The sequence below is a fragment of the Alexandromys fortis genome, unplaced genomic scaffold (genome assembly GCF_014885135.2).
Source record: "Alexandromys fortis isolate MF-2015 unplaced genomic scaffold, M_Fortis_MF-2015_v1.1 scaffold_12, whole genome shotgun sequence".
Classification (NCBI taxonomy): Eukaryota; Metazoa; Chordata; class Mammalia; order Rodentia; family Cricetidae; genus Alexandromys; species Alexandromys fortis.
This window is the reverse complement of record NW_026067937.1, coordinates 1,716,831-1,737,768: the sequence shown is the minus strand read 5'-3', so window position 1 is coordinate 1,737,768 and position 20,938 is coordinate 1,716,831. Positions and strand designations below refer to the sequence as shown.

Below are 20,938 nucleotides of genomic sequence, written 5' to 3'. Positions count from 1 at the left end.
TATGCATTTGCCACATGGCTCAGTGCTTGCTACCCCATTTTTTTACTTGTTCTGCTTCCCTGGAGGCTGGCTGGTATCTCCTCTGACTCCATTTTTCTTCATCTCATCATTCTCAGTGTGGCTTTCCCACATAACTTCATCCTTTTTCAGTTACTGACTAGTATACAGAAGGATTATTACACAGCAGTAAGCGAAATAAATAAACCCTTTCCTCCTCCACTTCCATTTTGGTCAGGGTGTTTTGGCACAGCAATAGAAACCCTAACTAAGATAACGTTCATAGTGAACATGTCACTTGTATTACTGACACTACTACTTAACAAGACAGCTACATGCGTGCTTGTTCCTTCTTTGTTATGAAAAAACAGTTCCTGTTCAATTAGACCATTGGTATCAGCCAGCCACAATGGAAACACAAATTGTCTTGGGAAAACAAATAGCACTGCCACCACTACCAATAATAAAATACCTCTTACTAACTCTATTCCAAAGCAATGGAGATAAAACTTTAAGGAATTTCACTTCTTGATTTTAAAGGTTTTATTTTATTTTGATTTGATTTTTGTTTTCTAGGCTGATTTTGGTTCAGTGCCATTTGAGAACCATTTCCATTATGATTCCAGTACATTATATCCCAACACAGAAGATCTATTCACCTATAAGATGTTTTTGGCTATAACTTTTTTTTTTATTAAAAAAGCTGCACATTTATTTCGCTTTCTGACTCTGTGCTTGTGCCTTCAACACTTTTACAACAATTTTCTGATTCTCAATAAGGAAAGCCCGCTTGATGCTCTCAAGGACACACTTGGCACACATGGAGCCACCGTAGGCCCTGCTGACATGCTTCTTTGTTTTAGACAATCTCATGAGGACTTTCGGTCTCACAGCACGGACTCCACGAAGTTGGCCTGGGCACACACCGTATGCTGATTTAGGTGCTTTTCCAACCTTCTTGGTGTAAAGGTAAACAATCCTGTTGCCAGGGGTTCGAGACAGCCTAGTTTTGTTGGAGGCTGTGTTGTAGGAGAGCCTATGATGGTATGTCAAACGCTGGACCATTCTGAGTGCCTCTAAGCACCGTCCCCGGAAGAGGAGGCTATAACTTTTAAAACAAAATCTTAATTATAAATGAATATAAGTAAAACTTGGGCAAGTTTTACTGTCCTCTTGCTCAATTATGATTTGACAATTATTTATGGTATATTATCCTCAAGGTAGATTTATATGTTTTTAAAGATCACTTTCCTTCACCCAAAGTCTTTTACTTTGTCCAGTCTATCTGTTCCACATGGCAGTAGTATTTCAGAAGATACCAAGCTGAACAGCTCCAGTTCTAGAAGGGATTTTATTATGGTACAGGTCTGCACCCTTCTGTTTGTCTTTATCCTACTCCCTTTCCTTCTGTGACTGCTAAGTTTCATCAGAGTCGGTTTGATTTGCATTTTCCTGATAATTAAGGATGTCGATCAATTCCTTATATGTCTTTTGACCATTTGAGACTCTTCCGCTGAGAATTCTCTGTTTAGCTCTGCACCCCATTTTTTAATTGGTTTGTTTTGTAATTTTGAGGTCTAGTTTCTTGAGTTCTTTATGTATTCAAGGGGCTGGTCTCATTAAATTGAGCTATTCCTTCATAGGGGTAAATTCTCAGTATTAAGTTTCTTAGGAGACAAAACTTTATAAACATAGGTCTTGGAAGCTAAAGGTTCCTTTCTATTTCCTATAGCTGTTATAAGATTGAGAGGAGGACTTAATAAAGTTCTTACCCTGGTACCCTGTTCATCAGCTCACAATGTTGAATAAGACAAGAAGACAAATGGGCTCTGAAAACTCAGATCAAGGAGAGGCAGGGTGGAGTAAAAGGAGGGGCTGTGGAGAGAACTGCAGATGGAACGTAAATGAAATTAAAAGGACTTAAAATAAAAAAAAAATATAAGAAAAAACAAGTGTGTAATAAAATATAAGAAGAAAACAGAAGAAATTAATAAATATTCAATATTAAAAAAATAAAACTCAGATCAAACTAGACGGATGATTACCTCTTTGCAATAATCCTTGAGTATCCTACTGTGTGTGTCCTCAGTGTATTTTCAATAATACTGCCCCTTTTTAAAGCATCCTCGTTCTGAGTGATGCCACTGCTTCATTGATGGGTTTCTTATGTTCCCTACAGAGGAGGCAACATTTGCAGGACAAGCTCTGAATTTGCAGCACAGCTCTATCAGAGTCCAGCTATGTGTGTCTTCCTGGATATGTGCTGCTTTATAGAGGCAGTTACTGTACTCAGGAAGATATGAGACTTTCTTCTGTTCCATTAGTTTTTTCTGTTTGGATTTGGTGACTTTATTTGTTTATTTATTATTATAGTGTGGCACTATTTCATTATAGAGCAAAGTATGTCATTTGTGACTGATATTAAATGATTATAGTGCTTTGGTTCGTCTCAATTGGAACAGATTTTTTTTTAAACTTCCCAAGAGCACATAGGCATCAATGGCAGAGCCAATTACTCATGTGATCTTATAGACATCATTCTGATTCAATGCGTCAGCCATTTTGTGTGAGTGTATATGGTACAGAATCTCTTGTTCTATGTGTCAGACTGGCCTCAAACTAATAATGACCCTGTCTCTGCCTCCTGAATGCTAGTATTGTTACCATGCCCACTTTCATTTCATTTAAAGAAAAGATCTTTGTAGTGAGTCTGAGGATCAAGTTTTAATGTTAATTACATCACTTAAAAGTCAAAATTGTATATATTGTGATTGTTTAGGAAGAGCACTAAAGAGAAAGTTAACATAACAGAATTTGACCATCCAAGCCAACTAAGGCTCAGCTCATTTGCGATGAGGAGTTAATTTTTTTTTTTCTGGAATGAGAGAAGAGATGAGCCGCGAATGACAGTTTATTTCTATTCTTACAGATCCATTCCATATTATGATTTTCTTTTTAAGGGTTTGAGATTTGTGGACTGCATGGTGACAAACTCTTTGACTTCTGATTTCTAGAAGAGTTTGGTCAATAAGATTTCATGGTACAAGATGAGAAGGAGGAATAATAAGCTATAGTCAATGTCTCCTGCTCTGGGTGTTATCTTTAAATTAAATGATTTAGAAATGAAAGGTCTCTACTCCTGTAAGAATTACTTTCTCATCAGTATTCCCTCTGGCTAGATGCCAATGTTCTCACACCTTCTTGTTTTCTGATCTGGGGAGGGAGCTGCTCTTTGGTTGCTACTCTCGTGGCTCTACACTAACTCTTGCCATCTGGACTGGGATTTTGAGTGTTTATCTAATAAACTAGCAAGATGGATTGTGGTGGATGGAATATCTATGTTTTTTTCCTCTGTATTGGAAGGGCAAAAAGATGATAAATTATGCCTAAATTCCTACAATTTACAAACTGGGCTTACAGTTCCTGATAGATAATAAGAGTGGTGAGCAACAGTGAGCCGTGAGACAGCATCATATGTACTCCATTCAGAGTTGATAATTGGAGGATGCACATTGAAACAATCAGCAATGAAGCTGACTGCAAGTGGTTTACAATCTGACTGAGTAGGGATGTATATGTGTAAGAATTTTTAATATTGCTGTAGCTACTTTAAGACTGTTTATTGAATAAGCTTGTTTATCCACATCAAAATTGTGTACCAAAATTTTAATGCAGTGGTTGTCTTTCAATTCAATGTGTTTCAGGGTTTGTGAGCATTTCAGACTATCTTTGAAGATTATTATGTTCAATCAGTAGGACTCAATTTGGTTTAATGTCCGTCTGTAGGAAGCCATCCACTTACAAGTAACTGTGTGCTCAGTAAGGAAAAAGAATAAGAATCGTAGATACAATATAAAGCACATTGTGGCTAACTAAGGACTAATTTCTATATATAAGGCAATTAATGTTTACCTAATTTATTTTTTCACTCAAAACTTGTTCAAATTGTATTCTGGCATTTTAGATCAGAAAAAATATGGCTTAAATAGATTCAATAACTTGACCAAAAATATTTAAGTAGTATCAAACAGGGAATCGGTACTGAATCTTTTCTAGCTCCAAAGTTCACGCTATCAATAATCACAGCAAAATACTTCTCTGAACTTTTCTAACTAACTAAGCACATCGTATGTTCCTGTATGTGGTGGTCAAAAATGTTGAGAGTTCCTAATGAAAGTAGGAAAGGTTACTGAAAATTACCAAGTGCTTATTTCTCAACAGTACCATGTTCAGATTACTAGTAGCTTTGTCAAGCCCATCAAACATACAGTTCAAGCATGAGCAGAAGAAGATGTAGGGACATAGAGAAATGACATTTGTGAGAAGAAGCAGAGTAAAATAACTGTTGGAATTTATTACCTAAAGGCATTATTTTGAAAAAATTTGATATTATTTGGTACAATGTCTTCCAAGAAACATTAAATGAGATGATCGCCTTCATAAATACAGTGACTTCTCAGCCAACACTGGCAAGAATATGAGAAGTCCTCAGTATATAAGAAGGAATATTAGGAAAAGATTTCCTACCATTAACACAGTAAAACATAAAACAGTAGAGTTTAATGACCTTGACAAAAATATTGAGATCATATTCTTAATGTGGGAACAAATATCAAAACTCAATATGTTTGATGTTTTATTTAAAGAAGGCCAGTGTATAAATGTAGCCATGGTCTAATTTGTAGAATGAATAAAAAGAAATGAAAAGCTTTTTCTCCTTTTATAGCATTAAAAAGGAATATTTTTGTTAAAGCATTCAAAGACCTTGCCAGTTTTTCTTTGACACTGTGATTTAAAAACCACTCCTTTGAAGCACCTACCACCTCAGCATTAATTTCAGTTGCCTTTTTCTGCAGCTGTTAGTTAAGTTAGAGTTCTACCTCATTTGAGTTTTCAGTGGCTCTGTAATTAAATAAAGACAATGGATGCATTTAACATCCCACTTGAACATTTCATGAATTTCCTTATCTTCTTAAAACTTGATATTTCACTGAAATTATTTTGAATCCCCTTTATGTTATGTAGATAGCCACTAACATTGTAGGAGAGATAGATCTAGAGACAGCGCTGCATATGGGAGATGGGATTCATTATCAAGATCAGAAGGTGTACAAATGGAGACTAATTTTTATAACTTGTCAGTTTTTAGTGGATATTTTTATGCACAACATGTTTTTCCTTGTACTTTATTGTTACTATAAGAATTTAAGCCCCCTTTTGTTAATAATATTTCTATTGAGTAAATACTTGTTATAAATTAAACAATTTTCTCGTTGAGCTTATATTATTTATATGGCATGTCTACCCACATATTTTATGTATATATGTATATATGTATGTATGTTTAGCATGAAGTTATTCATATATACAAATGATGATTGAAATAGAAACTTCACATTATGTCAAACTCTGAAAAACAAACATTAATTTTTCTATTTAGTAATCTTTGCACTTTTTGTTTTAGTGTTTTAAATTAAAACACATTTTATTTAAAACATAATTATATCTCTTTCCTCCCTTCTATTTCTTCTTTTCAATCCAACCTCCCCATGGTTCTTCGTTCCAACCCCATACAATGTTGTTCCAGTCACACACACACACACACACACACACATAAATATATATAAAAATAACCTGTTGAGCTTGATTTGTAGTTTGTGTGTTTCAAGAATGACCAGTCTGGATTTCCAATTCCCAGCTTATATAATGAACAATAGTCTATCTTTATAGTTGCTCCTGTTAGATTTTTTTTAATTTATTGCCTATAATATTGAAGTCAGATCATTGATATCAGTATTGTGTAAACATAGATTTTCTACATTTGTTTAAACACAAATCCTAAGGAGATTTTTAACATGTAGAATTTGATCAATTACACATTACTGTGCTTTACTTTTCCTCTGCCTGAGTTCAATTTAAAAGCTTTTAAAATTCTTCTAGATGCAGTTGGTTACTTGATATCTGAAGAACCACACTTGCCAAAGGGAATGCAGTTTGAGATCTTTCATTTCATTTAGAGATATCAAAGTGAATACTTTAGCAACCAAATACATTCTAGAATTTTTTTTCATTTATTTATTTTTCTTGCCTTTTTTAAAGGATTAAGATGCTTACATCTGAGGATGTACACACCCATACACACATTTGTAACACAGGCATGACCGCCAAGGAATATTTTACATGAAGACACTGACAGTCTAATTCACTATTTCAATTCTCAGCATAGCCTTGTGTTGTTCTAAGCCTTATTTTTTATTCACAGCTAAAAGGTCAGCCCTGTACCTAAAGTCATCTTTCACTTGCACTGAAGAAATTCCCCAATTCTCATTCCTGCCAGCTCCTAATAGACCGGCAAATTGTGCTTTTGTATTCTGAACAGAAGATGGTAAACATATGGAGAGAAGGAAGACAGTAGAGTGAAGATCACTTCGAAGTCAAGTACCTACTGGGTGTTTAATCATCTTGACTTTGGTATTGGAGTAGAGTATCCAATTCCCTGTCACTTTACTATTGAAAGGATATCTAAGGAACTACATTTGTTATGTTTCTTTATTATACAGGATTGTTTTAGCTATCCTGAGTTGGTTTTTCTATATGAAGTTGAGGATTGTTCTTTCGAGGTCTGTGAAGAATTCTGTTAGGATTTTGATAGGGATTGCATTGAATCTGTAGATTGCTTTTTGTAATATTGCCATTTTTACTATGTTAATAGTACTGATCCATGAGCATTGGAGAACATTCCATTTTCTGATCTCTTCCTCAAGAGAGGATCTGGAATAAGGAGAACACTCCTCCATTGTTGGTGGTAGTGTAAACTTGTACATACAGCCACTTTGGAAATCAGTATGGTGATTTCTCAGAAAATTGAGAATCAATCTCCCTCAAGACCCAGCAATACCTTTGGCATATACCCAAAGGATGCACAATCATACCACAAGGACATTTGCTCAACTATGTTCACAGCAGCATTATTCAGAATAACCAGAATCTGGAAACAACCTCTCCAAAAAAGGGATAAAGAAAATATAGTACATTTACACAATGGAGTATTACTCAGCTGTTACAAAAAGACAATGACATCTTGAAATCTTCAAGAAATGGCTGGAAGTGGGGGAAAAAACATTCCGAGTGAGGTAACTCAGATCCAGAAAGGCAAGCATATCACGTACTCACTCATAAATCAATATTAGATATAAAGCAAAGGATAACCAGGCTACAATCTATAATCCCAGGGAAACTAGTTAAAAAGGAAGTGAACCTTAAAAGGGAAACATATGGAGGGTCCCAGGAAGGGGAAATAGTTAAACTCTCCTGGGAAAACTGAAAGGGGGTAAAAGGAAGGTGTTGAGGGATGGGAAGGTGAGGGATTGAGATTAATGAAAGAGATATCTTGATAGAGGGAGCTCTTCTGGGGTTAGGGATAAACTTGGTGCTATGGAACTTCCAAGGAATCCACAAGGATGGCCCCAATGTGACACTGCAGGCCCTAAGATTTCTGTGTTTTTGGCAGGAGATGTTAGTGATGGGTGAATCTGTCAAGTGAACTGTGAGAGTGAGGGAGACCAAGGAAGGTGAGAGACAGATAGATGTCTTTATAACTTAATCCCAGGAGGATCAAGCATTATTCCATTATTTGGGGCACACTATGATTACCAAAAGAAAGTTACTATGTCCAGACCACAATTCAGGGAATGGAAATATGTAAGCCTCTAATTACCAATAGTTAGGACCAAAGGGAGTTATTTTAGCGACTTCCTTTTATAATTTAGGATAAAGATTAAAATACAAAGATGGAAAAATGAGATAAGAAGAGAAAATGCCAAGTATTAAAAACAGGTGATACAATTCAGTAGCTAGGTAACAAACATTTATAAAAAGGAAAAGAGAGGCAGGTGAGCTAGCTTAGAGTGTAAACTTGCATGACACAAGCTTGATGACTTTAGTTACATTATTAAAATTCAAGCTAAAGTTTTGCTACGGTTGTGTGTACCTGTAATTCCAGCGCTCCTAAATAAGCAGGAGAATTGCTAGGAAGCCCATGGTCAACTCATCTTGCACAGTATGTCAGCAAAAACAAAGAACTGCTGTGGGCAAAGAAGAGAACTGAGTCTAGAATGCTATCTTCATGAATGCTCACATACACTTACAAGTACGCATACTCACAAACACACGGCAATAATAATATAATAACAAACACACTTCTAAAACGAGAGAAAAAAAAGAAAAGAAGTGATCAAGAAATACGAACCCCCACACAAACCCACAAAAACCTAAGACTTAAGAAAAAATATCTGAATTGAGGAGTAAGGGAGAGTTAAGCATCCACTATACTTTTCTAGAGGATAGTAAACAAAGTATTAAAATCATCACCAGTGCACACCACTTGCATTATTATTTAAAATTTTATTTAACTTACTTTCTAAAATTCCCATTTATCATAGCAATAAGTCCTGAATTCATAATATCAGCAATTTTTTCTTTGTACTTCAAAATTATTGGGGTATTTTTGCTTGTTTTGTGTGTGCGTATTTGTCTTTATACTTATGTAAACTTATCAATGTGCTTCCCAAAACCTTAGTTTGGAGATCTCAGTGTTAAGCATTCCACACCCTTGTAAGAACTTGCACAGCATACCGAAAGGACTCACTAAGTATTAGATGATTTTAAGAGAGACTAAGAAGGGGTTACAAATGGAAAACTGCAGAAGAACCCCTTTTATTGAATTAGTTTTATATTATAGCTCCTGAGTCAAGACATTATCGTGTGCAAAAGTTAGCGTAATGAAAATGGGGATATCATTTTACTTAGGTGAGCTTTGTGGACATGGCTCCACTCTCTATACTTGTCAAACATGGGAACTAATCACCAAGAACTTTGCTTGCCCTTTGACATGGTTCTATGAAAATGAATAGTGTGCCGGAAGTTTGAAGTTGATTAAGATGTCTATTCTTCTATTGCAGACCAAGCACTTAACATGATAGCAACAGACATACAGATGCTGCTATTAATAGCCGCTGGCAGATGCAACATTCTCATCCAGTTAATAGGTGACCCTGCAACCATTTGTCACACAGCATCCTTTTCTAAGCTGACATTTGCATACCTAATAATTTACATAATTAGGTTATAAATAGTCCTTTGGTTGAATTACAACAATGGTAAATTTTAAAGGTATATGAATGCAAACTTACAATTTTCTTACTAAAATTAGTTCCAAACAAAATTGAACTAATTAGATACAGTTATAAGAAAGATGTGATTCTTGGGGAAAATCAGCATGCCATTAAAAAATTTCCAATAGTTAGGAGAAACGTTGTTGAATACAAAAATTTGTTTAACTATAGACCAGGATAACAACTATATTAATACAAAGTTACGTAAATGTAACAGTTTCTTGACATGGATACTATTGTGATTTAAAAAATAGAGATATAGTGGAAGAAAACATTTCAGTCAGAATCAGAAACTCTGATTTTCACTGTTTTGTTTTCTTTTTTTAAAAAATTAAAAGCTGTTTGGCTATTTAAAAAATAAAGTCAAGGGCTTTTTAATATTTAATAATGGCATATTGTTCTGAGACAGTAACCTGAAAATGTTGGCAATTAGAATTGGTGAAATGTAGGAGAAAATTATGAATTCTTCTTTTCTTCTATTTTTTGTAGCCCTAGCTATGTAGACCAGGCTGGCCTCGAACTCACAGAGATCTGCCTGCCTCTACCTCCCATGTGCTGAGATTAGAAGTGTGTGCCAATAATACCTGGCACGAATTCTTGATAAGAAATTTGTGCATAGTAGAAATATCTGAAACTATACCCATAACATCCCATCAGCATGACTACCAAAACATCAGTTGAGCAGGGATAACAACAGTCATGCCAAAGTGGATAGGGGAAAAACCACAAGGTCTCCATCCTACTTAAAAAAATTATAGGCATATAAGGAATGCTGAGAATGAAAGATGTAGTCTTTCCAAGAGAAAAGCACACCAAATGGTAGCCAACACAAAGGTCAAACCTGAAAATGTACATACAAATAACATTATATAGACCAAACAGTTGTATATATAAACATATGTTCATGCAACAATAATTAATGAAATAAAAGCAAGTCATTAATCTGAAGAAGAATAAGGAGGGGTATATGAGAGGTAGAGAGAAAAGGGAAGGAAGAAGTAATGTAATTATATTATAATGCCAAATAAATGAAATAAAAACAAATTAAGAAGCAAGGAACATTCTTAAACTCACATTTCCACTGCCCTCATAATAATAATTCAACTCAACGCTTACATGCTTTTGTTTTGTCTGCCTTGCTAAGCTTTGCTTTCCTCAAAACAAAACAAATCAAAACCACATTCTTTCAACAGTGACTACCTGTTTTGGTTAGATTTTGTCAGCTTGGTAAAAGCCAGCTGTCTCTAGGAGGAGGAACCTCAGTTGAGAAGATGCCTTTATTAGATAATCTGTAGAGTGAGTCTGTGGGGCATTTCTAAGGATTGTTGTGGGAGGGCCCAGTCCACTGTGAACAAACCATCACTGGGCAGGAGGTGCTCAGCTGTGTAAGAAAAGATGAGAAAAGCCATGTGGAGAAACTCAGTATGTAGTGTTCTCCCACAGTCTCTGCTTCATTTCTACCTCTAGGTTCCTGCCTGGAATCTCTGCCCTTGTGTTCCCCCATTGGCCTGATACTTGATGCATGTTTATATAACGTTGTGAAATAGTCTTAAAATGTTTTTATCTTTATTTTATATTGTCTGATTCCTTTTATATCCTCTGTTTCTGGAATTCCTACTCTGCATTCTTGTGTACGTTCTTATTTCCCTATCTTTTCTATGCTGTCTTTGTATTTCAGTACTCATTTATTTATTTTATATTATTTTTAAATTTATTTATTTATTATATATACACTTTCCAGGGTACATACTTTTTGAAATATTTTTCAGCTACTACATTCCTAAAACTAATATTCTTAAAAATTTATCTTTTCTAGATTTTTATGACTATGATAATGAGTAACATTTTACAAAATAATGCTTGATAAGATTTTTTAAAATATTCACCCTATATTTATTTCTGTTTTTCCAATTTCTTTTTTATGTGCATATTTTGTTCTGTCTTTTTAAATTATCTTTTATCAATTTTTAAAAACATATTAAGGAAATATTTTACTTATTTTTACTTTACTTAACTTTATTATTCTTAGAGATTTTCATATACATATCTTGGTCACATCAACTTCCAAGCCTGTGCCTGTGTCTAACTATCCATGCTCCTCCCAATACATTTCCCTCCTGACTTCCTGCCTTTCTTTCTTTATAAAACCAAGGAGCCTAATTAGTACTGCAAATATGCATTGAGGTCATAAGGTCATTCACTGGGAGCCCTTTTTATAACCATCGTTTTTATTAGCTTCTTGGTTAGTGGTGAAGCAATGGGAACCGCTCCCCTATCCATGTTGGAATTTTTGTCTAGTCTTATGGCGATTTTGCCATGGTACCCGTACATAATGCCATGTCCGGAGGCTAGCATTGTATCATCTTTTGTGACTTGTGAGTTGGCAGTGATTTTTTCCTATTATGCCTTCTCACTAGATTGACTGTTTCCTTTGTTGGGTGTAGCATTTTAGATTCATGAGATCCTATCTGTCAGTGTCTGGTCTTAATTCCCTGTGTTACAGGAAGCTACACACCTGTTTTTACAGCCAGACATTTTAAGTTAATGAATATTACATTGAGAACAGAAAATATATTCATACAAGACTTTCACAATTCTTCAATAAAACTCATTCTTTTAACATTAAAAAACCAGAAAGCAATTCAAATGTCTATCCATATGTGGACAAATTTCAGTGTCTTCAAACAACAGAATAGTCTTCAGCAATAAAAAGTCGAGAATTCAAATAACACTTCTGATAAATTCCTTGTGCTGAGAAAGATAAGCCAGACCTAAGAAGTGGCCACTCCAGCTTGGTGATGCAAATGAAACTCTGTTGCTAGAAAGGACATCTGTGGCTCTCAAAGTAGGAGGAGCTTGAGAAAGGGAATTGGGGGATCATTTATAGGTGATTGACCTTATGATTGTGGTCTCTACAAGGACACACGCATTTGACGAACTCATGAAATTAGTCTTGTAACATGCAAATTTTATATACAAAATATAAACCACATCTTCATAGGGTTATAGTTTTTGTTATAAGAACCATTTGTTGTAAGAACCATTACATATACAATTTGAGCCCCTACCAGTGATAGTGTGCCGCAATTTTCTGAGGATATTTGTATGTGGCTGTGTAGCTGAACCCTAACGTCTTCCTCAGGGGAGGGGGTGAGATGGCTCGGTGTCAATGGCTCAGATATTGGGAGTCAAGCAGAAGGCATAGAGCAGACTTGTTTGTTTAATGACAGGGAAAAATTTATATACCCTCTCAGAACCCAATCATTCCAATCTGTTGACATTGTGTGGTTGCCCCTCATCGGCTAGGCAAAATCAGGACCTGTAGTAATATTTCTTGATCATGCCTCAAGAGTGCTCAGCTCCTGGCCTGTGTCTGTCTTATACTGGCCTGCCAAACAAGCTCTTACTTGTTATTGACTACCAGCCCTTGAAGAACATTTATTCCTGGAGAGCTGCCATGGTGGGGGAACTAGGCAGCCTTTTAAATTATAGATAACTAGGCATGCATAACCTCCTGCGGAGCACTGCAAGAAAGAAGCCTAAGAGTTATTAACATCTGAAGACTCAAGAGTCACCTCAGTTGCTGTCCACTGATGTTGGATCTGCTGCATGAGAAATTTAAAGAGAATGAGGATTAACAATACCACCTCGCCAGTTAATGAATATGTGAGCATCCAGGAAGGATCAAATAGCCAAACTTTTTTTTTTTAAAGCAAGAATCAAAGGCCATAACCTTTTCCCTTAATAAACCAATTTGTTAGGGTGGGGGGATGAGAGCAAGAAAGGGGAGTATATGGATTATCCTTCCTGGGCTACTCTTTGGAAGCAGGATGATTCAAATGGCCAAGGATACTTCTCTTACCAGGATCCACACTAGTGTCATGAAAGTCTGTGGAAAAACACAAACAAACCCTCTCCCATGGGTTGCATATTTTAAAATTTCTGGATAAATATGTACCAGCACATCCTTACCATGGTAATCTTTCAAATACATAATGAGATTTTTCACAATAGGCTTCAATTCAGGTCTTTCATTAATATTGTATTATTTTGTAATAACTTTTCCCATTGCATCTTGAAGACTTTTTGCCATTGTGAATATTTTCGTAATTATACCCATGTTTTGCTGTGTTCTTTTATGTTGGATTTTAGTTGGCACACAGAACGATGGCTTCATGAGGTGACTCCCATACATAGATGTCATTATATATTGTTCTTATAAGCCTACCCTTGCCATGCCCTCCCTATTCCCTGTTCTTGCTTTTCACCTTCCTCCTCCCAAGTAGCTTTACTTCAGATTTCTTGCTTACCAATACAATTAGTTAGAACAGCAAACTACCTAGGTGAGTTCATGCCTGGAAAGAGTCTTTAAGGTAATTAAATCCAAAACCTTCTGGAGATTTTCTTCTGTTTTGTTTCTCAGCAAAGGCTTCACAATGAAAAATGTCTTTTAGTGTTTGTTTGTTTTTGCATCTCACATGAATTACATCATGGAACAAGTACAATTTAATTTTTTCTACTTAGGTCAGAAGGGCTGCAGATAGAATACAGTACTAACTTGTTTATCTACTTGGTTGTTTGTGTATAAAATGTCCAAGAACAGTTTGAAATCTAGGTAACCAAAAGCTCACCAGTTGAGATCAAGGGTTCAGATGATATCAAGTTTGTGCTTGAGCTTTCCCATCAACTGCAAACAAAGTATGAAAGAGTACTTTAGAATGAGTAAAAGCTTAAGATAAAGCAAAAAGGAAAATTGTTTCATAGCTGAGAAAAGATAGAGAGAAAATCACAGGCATTAATTGCCAGGGACTGGAATCAGGGCCTGCGGTAATCTTCATCTGATGAAAGTAGATTTTGTATTAAGGGGATGAAGGCTCACTGAGTGTGGCAGGTCACCAAAATCAAATGAATTGCAAATCTTTGAGCAGAAACAGTGTTTATTATCCTAGGAAAAATAAAGAAAGAAATCATGATTGAATTATTGCTTATGTAAACACAAAGATCAATGATACAAAAGATACAAAGAGGCCGGGCACACACCTTTAATCCCAGCACTTGGGAGGCAGAGGCAGGGGGATCTCTGTGAGTTCAAGACCAGTCTGGGCTACAGGACTGGCTCCAGGACAGGCTCCAAAGCCACAGAGAAACCCTGTCTCGAAAAAACAAAAAAGAAAAAAAAAGATACAAAGACATATAAATAGGACAGAAAATTAAGGTACTCTCCAGTTACCAACTTCATTTGTGATAGGTCTTTGGTCATTAGGAAACATACATCTTGAGTCGTTATAAAAAGTTGATGCTAGAATGGGGTTGCTCTGGGAAGCAGATTGTGTTTTGGAGGGCAGAGAGAGTTTCTTTGTCTACTGAAAACAGAGAGTAACCAATACAATGAAGGGAAAATGAGGGTAGACAAAACTCAGACACAGAGGCTCTGTCCTCACACCATATCAAGCTCCATGGAAAGGGTATGTCCCACATAGAGAATAGATATGCTGCCCATTTGGCAAATGAGTTCTTAGGCGGTAGCTAACCCCAGTGCCAGAGTATAAGTGTAGCGAATAAAATCTTTCAGACCCATGCAGACCAGAAGGGCAAGTAAATCCTGAGACCACTGAGATCTGATTCCTCACAAGGGGATATCTTGGGGATATTGAAGAATGCTCTCTTCTTAATCTTCTTCAACGATACAACTTGACTTATAACTGGAAAGCTTTTAGGTTCAATCACAGAAGAGGAAGATTCTAATTTAAATGACATTATTTTATACTACTTTGATTAATTATGAAATTGAAAGCAAATTAAGTTGGATTTCAGAAAAGAAATATCTACTTTCCCTACTAAGATCTGTATCTGATTCTAATCTACCAACAAGTAAAATACAGGGCAAAAATTCTATCATACTAACCATTCAGGACTCAACATTCAAATTCAGTATTATTTTGCCTGGAATTTGGCACCTTCTGTCTTGTGGCTGTCCATGACAATAATTTTAGTCTTCTACCTGGCTGAAGCTCCTTCAGTGACAGCAATGGCAGAAATGTCAGTTATGTCTCTTTCTCTCTCCTTTTTTTTTTTTTTTTTTTTGGAATCCTCTCTGTTGTCTCAATGAATAGTCTGCTATTTGTCTATAAGAAGGCATGCATCACTTTACACTAGTCTCTTTCCTCACCATCATTCCTGATATAAAGAGAATAGTGTTTCTGTGGATATATTGCTCAATGTAATAACAACACTTAATCCCTAAAATTCTATTAATAGGAGAGAATTGACACCATCCTCCTCGATTTCTTTTGTCAATCTCCTCACTTATAAAGAATGCCCAGTATAGAACTCCCAAGGTCCTGGGTGCCCTACTGGGATATTTCATTTCAGTCAATGCTCCATCATGATGCCTTACAGGGATTTTTATCTCAATCTTAATTCACAGCTTCTTATATTTTTGATACCCAAGTTTGTCCAGAAAAGAGAGATAGCCCTTGATAATCTTTGAAGAACTTTGGCATTTCTTTGACAAATGCAGTTAAATAAGCCAAACAAAACAAAAACAAATTTTAAAAAGGGCCAAATTATGGGACCAAAGGACCTTTGTATGATTTTTTAATGATTCATTTAAAATTTCACATCTTCATTTTTTTTTAAAAATCATCCTCAGCTAATTAGAAACTTTGTTAAAATAAGTCAGAAGCTCAGATTCTAAGATAAAAATCACCTGTGTTTCTTCTTTTGCTTGTAAAGTTATGTTTCCATGGGAAAATAATGTTTTGTTTTTAAACATGCATCTTTTACAAAAGGCAATATTATACAGTTAAAGCTCAAGCAAGCATGTGTATATGGAAGAGAGAAATATCCTCATTTTATCTGAAAGTTGGAGATAACAGTTGATGCTTGAAGTTGGGGGCTATACTAACATTTCTTGATTCCTAACCCTTGCAGATGGGCACATGGTTATTTTGTGTTTGAGTGGTCCACATTATCTCAGCATTTCAGCAATAAAAATGGCTTCCTAAAGACTACAGGTCCCCCTGTAAACACTGCCTATATAGCAAATCCCTGGAACAAAATTAAGAAGAGAGGTGTTCCCTAATAATAGTTCCTAGGGAAAACTTATCAAGAAAAAAACACACAAAATGAGACAGATCGCTTTAGATTCAGCTAGGACAAGATTAAGCATAGAACATGTATACATTTATGTCTGACACAAGCAATACACAGAATTAAGCACACAGTTATGATTACCAATAAGTCATTTTAAAAAGCAATCTGGCTTTTTATAGTTGCATATTTGATAGCCATGCCATTTTCATTCCTCAAATCTAAGTTCTTTGGAAAAAATAAAAACTTGCCTTTATATTTAAAATTTTTATCTATACCTTATCCTCTTTTGTAAGATTTACTTTTATTAAGTTTTCTGCATGAAATAAGATATTTTTAAAAATCTTTCTCTAAAATCTTTGAAGTCTTCAAAGTGAATACTAAATCACTATGAGTAGTATTGTTCTCAAAGTTCTTTCTGTTCTGAAATCTCTAAATTTTGAGTTGTTTAGATATGTATGACATTATAATCTATATATGCCCCCTTGAAATTCCAAGGTAGTTGACAGAGTGAAGAGATAAAATAGTTGGAAGATATTTAACTTCATAATTATGAGGTGTCAAGAATGAAAGTAGTTTCTTTGAGATGAAGAAGTGAAGGAGTTTCCCTCACTTCTACATGAAAATACAGCATAGGATGTCAGCCCTTAAAGGTGGCATAAGTCTTCCCTTTTCCCCATTCTATCCTTATTCTCATTATTGACTCACACTCTCATCAGTGATAATCAAGGCATTTTATTATCTATAAATCAATCACACTTAAGAAGTGTTCTTCTAGTGGTAGGAAAAGAAAAAAAATATGTTGAGATAGGAGCGGCGAGGCTGCGTCCCCGGCACCTGGCCGCCCGCATGGCTAGGTTATGCCTCGAAATAATTACATGGAAACTGTATTCTTTCAAACACTGCCTGGCCCAGCTAGTTCCAGCTTCTTATTGGCTAGCTCTTACATATTGTTCTAACCCATTTCTAATATTCTGTGTAGCCCACGAGCTGGCTTACCAGGGAGGATCTTAACCTGTGTCTGTCTGGAGCGGGAGAATCATGGCGACTCCTGACTCAGCTTCTTTTTCCCAGCATCCTGTTCTGTTTATTCCACCTACCTAATTTTCTGTCCTATGAGGGCCAAGGCAGTTTCTTTATTATTAACCAATGAAAGCAACAGATAAGATACAAGACCCACCTCCATCAAAAATCATATAAACTATGGAACTTATAGAAGGAACAGGAAAGGTTTCATGACACCAATCTTAGTGGCAATTCTTTGAATATGGCAATAAAAGCAAGGCAATAAAATTAAAAATAGGTAAGTGTGACTATGTTAATCTAAAAGGCTTCTGCCCATGGTTTAGGAGGTTCTTCTGTACTTGTGTTGCTTTCATTGGTTAATGAATAAAGAAACTGCTTTGGACCTGATAGGGCAGAAATTAGGTAAGTGGAGTATACAGAACTGAATGCTGGGAAGAAGGGCAGAGTGGGAGATGTCATAGATCTTCTCCCTGAGACATACACAGGTTAGAATCTTGCTGGTAAACCACAGTCCCATGGTGATACACTGCTTAATAGAAATGGGTTAAATGAAGATGTAAGAATTAGCCAATAAGAACTTAGAGCTAATGGGACAAGCATTGTTTTAGTTAATACAGTTTATGTGTTGTTATTTCGGGTGTAAGCTAGCTGAGCAGCCAGGACAAAGAGCGGGCCCCATACTTCACCAACATGCCCAGAAATGGAAATGGATGGATGAAAAGACAACTAATGGAATGAAAGAAAATATTCTCAAAGTATATATGATAAAGGTTAATATCTAAAATATATAACAGGACTCTTAAAATCCAATGGCAAAATATTAAGGTGGGCAGAATGCTTAAATGAAAATTTTCTTAAAATGATAAACAGATATTCAACACACATAGCAAAATGTTTTGAACATCAGTCTTTATCATGGAAATGAAAATCCAGTCTACATTAAAATACCATCTAGTACCTTTCAGTAAGAAAGCCAAAGGACTGTAAGTGTTGATTTGTGCAAAGTCAGAATTCTTTTATACTATTGGTGGAATGCAAAGTTGTGGCAAAATTTTTTCCATTCAATATTTTTAACAGGATAGATTTCACTATTTATTATAATCTAATAACTAGGTTTATAGTTATTTATACAAAGACATGCATGGTAAATACAGTAGTCAAAATGACCAAACTGTGAGTCATCAACTAATGAAGGGGTGCATTGTGATAGATATCTGACCTTATTCAGCCTTTAAAATGGAAGAAAATCCAGTCATTTGCATCACTATGTAAAAATCTTGAGGATATTGTACTAAGCAAAATAAACCACTCACAGAGAGACAAATACAATATACTTTGGACTATATTAAAGTAATAAAACTCATGGAAGCACAGAGTAGAATGATATGTGTGAGAAACTAGGTGAAGGTTTGAGAACAGGAGTTCTCACAGTTTAAATTTTCAAGATGAATTTGTCCTAGGGAAACTGTGGTATTGCATTTTGCACATTGGTCATACTATAGGGAATTTCATATAAAGGGAAGGAAAATATGTAGAAATACATAAGACATGAATAGCAAGAAACCTGTCGTAGCTAACTACTATTTTGTTTTAGTTCAGCTTCCACAGTATCTAGATAAAATTTGTCTAGTACTAAGTCCTTTCTCTTCCACGCAAACAAAAGCTTCTCATGAGAAGCCACCCCATAAGAGCTTTTGTCAGTATGAAACACTAACAGCCCCCAGTCTTTATAAGCCATATCACTCGTTGTGAAGTGGTGTTTGTGGCTTGGTTTTTATACATAAATTAAAAAACCTTGAGAAACCCAAAAATCTTTCCTTAAGCTGCCAATATGAAGTTGCAGTATTTTATCTGCAAATGATTTTATTAAACATTTTATACCATTTCTAATAGCTTCCAAGCACAGTGTTAATATAAACCTCATCCAGATTGTAGATAAGTAATTTCTTGAAATTGATGATATATTTTCAAAACTTTTAAATTAATTTTATAAGATTTATAGCAAGGTCTGGTCTTTCTGTAAAAATGAATATATGAAATGACTTGTTGCATTGAAATTTATTATAAAATTGAAATTACAATTTCTCTCCAGCAGTTAGAGTCATCATGTAGGAAGTGAGATAATATGTCCTATAAAATTTTATGGGTTTTGTTAGATATATTTATTAGAGATAAGAATTTCTTAGCATTTGGGGGAAACTAAACTGTGTATATTTGGCATTTTTATGTGTAAACATCTTTACTAATAGTTTTTTAATGATTTGATTTTTTTACTTGTCTTTGATGCAATTTTTATAATGAAGTTTATAATGGGAATCTATTTCTTAGCTTTTAATATTTTCTATGAAAACAATCTCCATATTTCTTTATAATGTATATTTGCTAACTTTCTGATGAGTGGTTGAGTTAGTGGGTGAGTGATTAACTATCTCACGTGAGTGCAGTCTTCATACATCAACACACACCTTAATCTGGTAACTGGAACAGTGATATTGAAGCAGCACTAATTCCAAGTAAAACTTTACACTTTACCAAAGACATAAAGCATGGCCCATTTTTAAGAAGTTAAAAGATGTATCTATACATGTATTTATTCAATACCACACATGTAATAATTATAAAATAAGGAAATTATTAATGTGAAATTTGGCCTGTAGAATTTGTTGATGGACTGCTGGCCACGGGGTGGCCCTGAGTATGACAGAAGTCTGTGTTGGGAGGATGAGGTCACTGGAGACACAATTCCATTTACCCAAATGGTAAACAGGTTACCTCAAGTGAAAATACAGCACTATGATATTTTTTACTGGGATCTGCTCTTTTCATGCTAATATAGTGTAAAATAAGTTTCCTTCTACTATTGATAGGCTTGCTTAAATAATGTAATTAACATTTATTGAAAATGATGATTGAATATAACTTTGAGTTTGAAGCCTTCCTTTGCAAGTTAATGTGAAACCCAAGAAGTAAGTGAACATATCTTGAAATATAAATATTTAGGAAATTCAGTAAGCTATTCTTTATTTAATCAAAATCTAATTAATTCAGAGGATTTGTTGGATTTATATATATATAATGCTTCCATAGTCCTACAGATTTCATGAGAATTGTTCATACCTGGTTGAAGTCCATTAAAATTCCAACAAAAAGTTCAGATAAATTATAGACATTTTAGGTTGAATTATGGTTAGGTTAGTTACGTCCAAGCACTTTTGAGCTATGATATAATAATTTCACCCACTATATTAATGCACACTGGGGAAATAGGAAGCTTCTCTGTGAAAAAGTAATAGTTTTCTTTGTTTACCTGACACAGAATACAAGTTAAGAAAGTGAATTAGGTACAAGATGTTGAACTCACCAAAATAGGATAGATATGGAATATTTTCTCTGAATTTGTTAAATGAAAATTGCCTAGACATTGTTGATGTATTTATTGCCTGTATATATTGTATATAGTTATTATACTTATTACTTATAGTTTTTCTTATAACCTTCATTTTTATTTAGACAGAAAAAGGGAAATGATGTGGGATGTTCTTCTGTACATGTGCTGCTTTTATTGGCTAATGAATAAAGTTGTTTTGCCTCATTAGTAATAAAAGGGATGCCTATCTTTAGCATTTTTTGTCCTATAATGTTCTTGGATT

General features: G+C 35.0%; 1 protein-coding gene across 1 annotated transcript; it reads right to left on the bottom strand.

Annotated features, from left to right (window-relative positions):
• Positions 1 to 708: 708 nt before the first annotated feature.
• Positions 709 to 1,062, bottom strand: LOC126504561 (60S ribosomal protein L34-like). Its single transcript, XM_050146939.1, has one exon. It carries the CDS (start codon positions 1,060 to 1,062, stop codon positions 709 to 711), a length of 354 nt encoding a protein of 117 aa, XP_050002896.1.
• Positions 1,063 to 20,938: the final 19,876 nt, after the last annotated feature.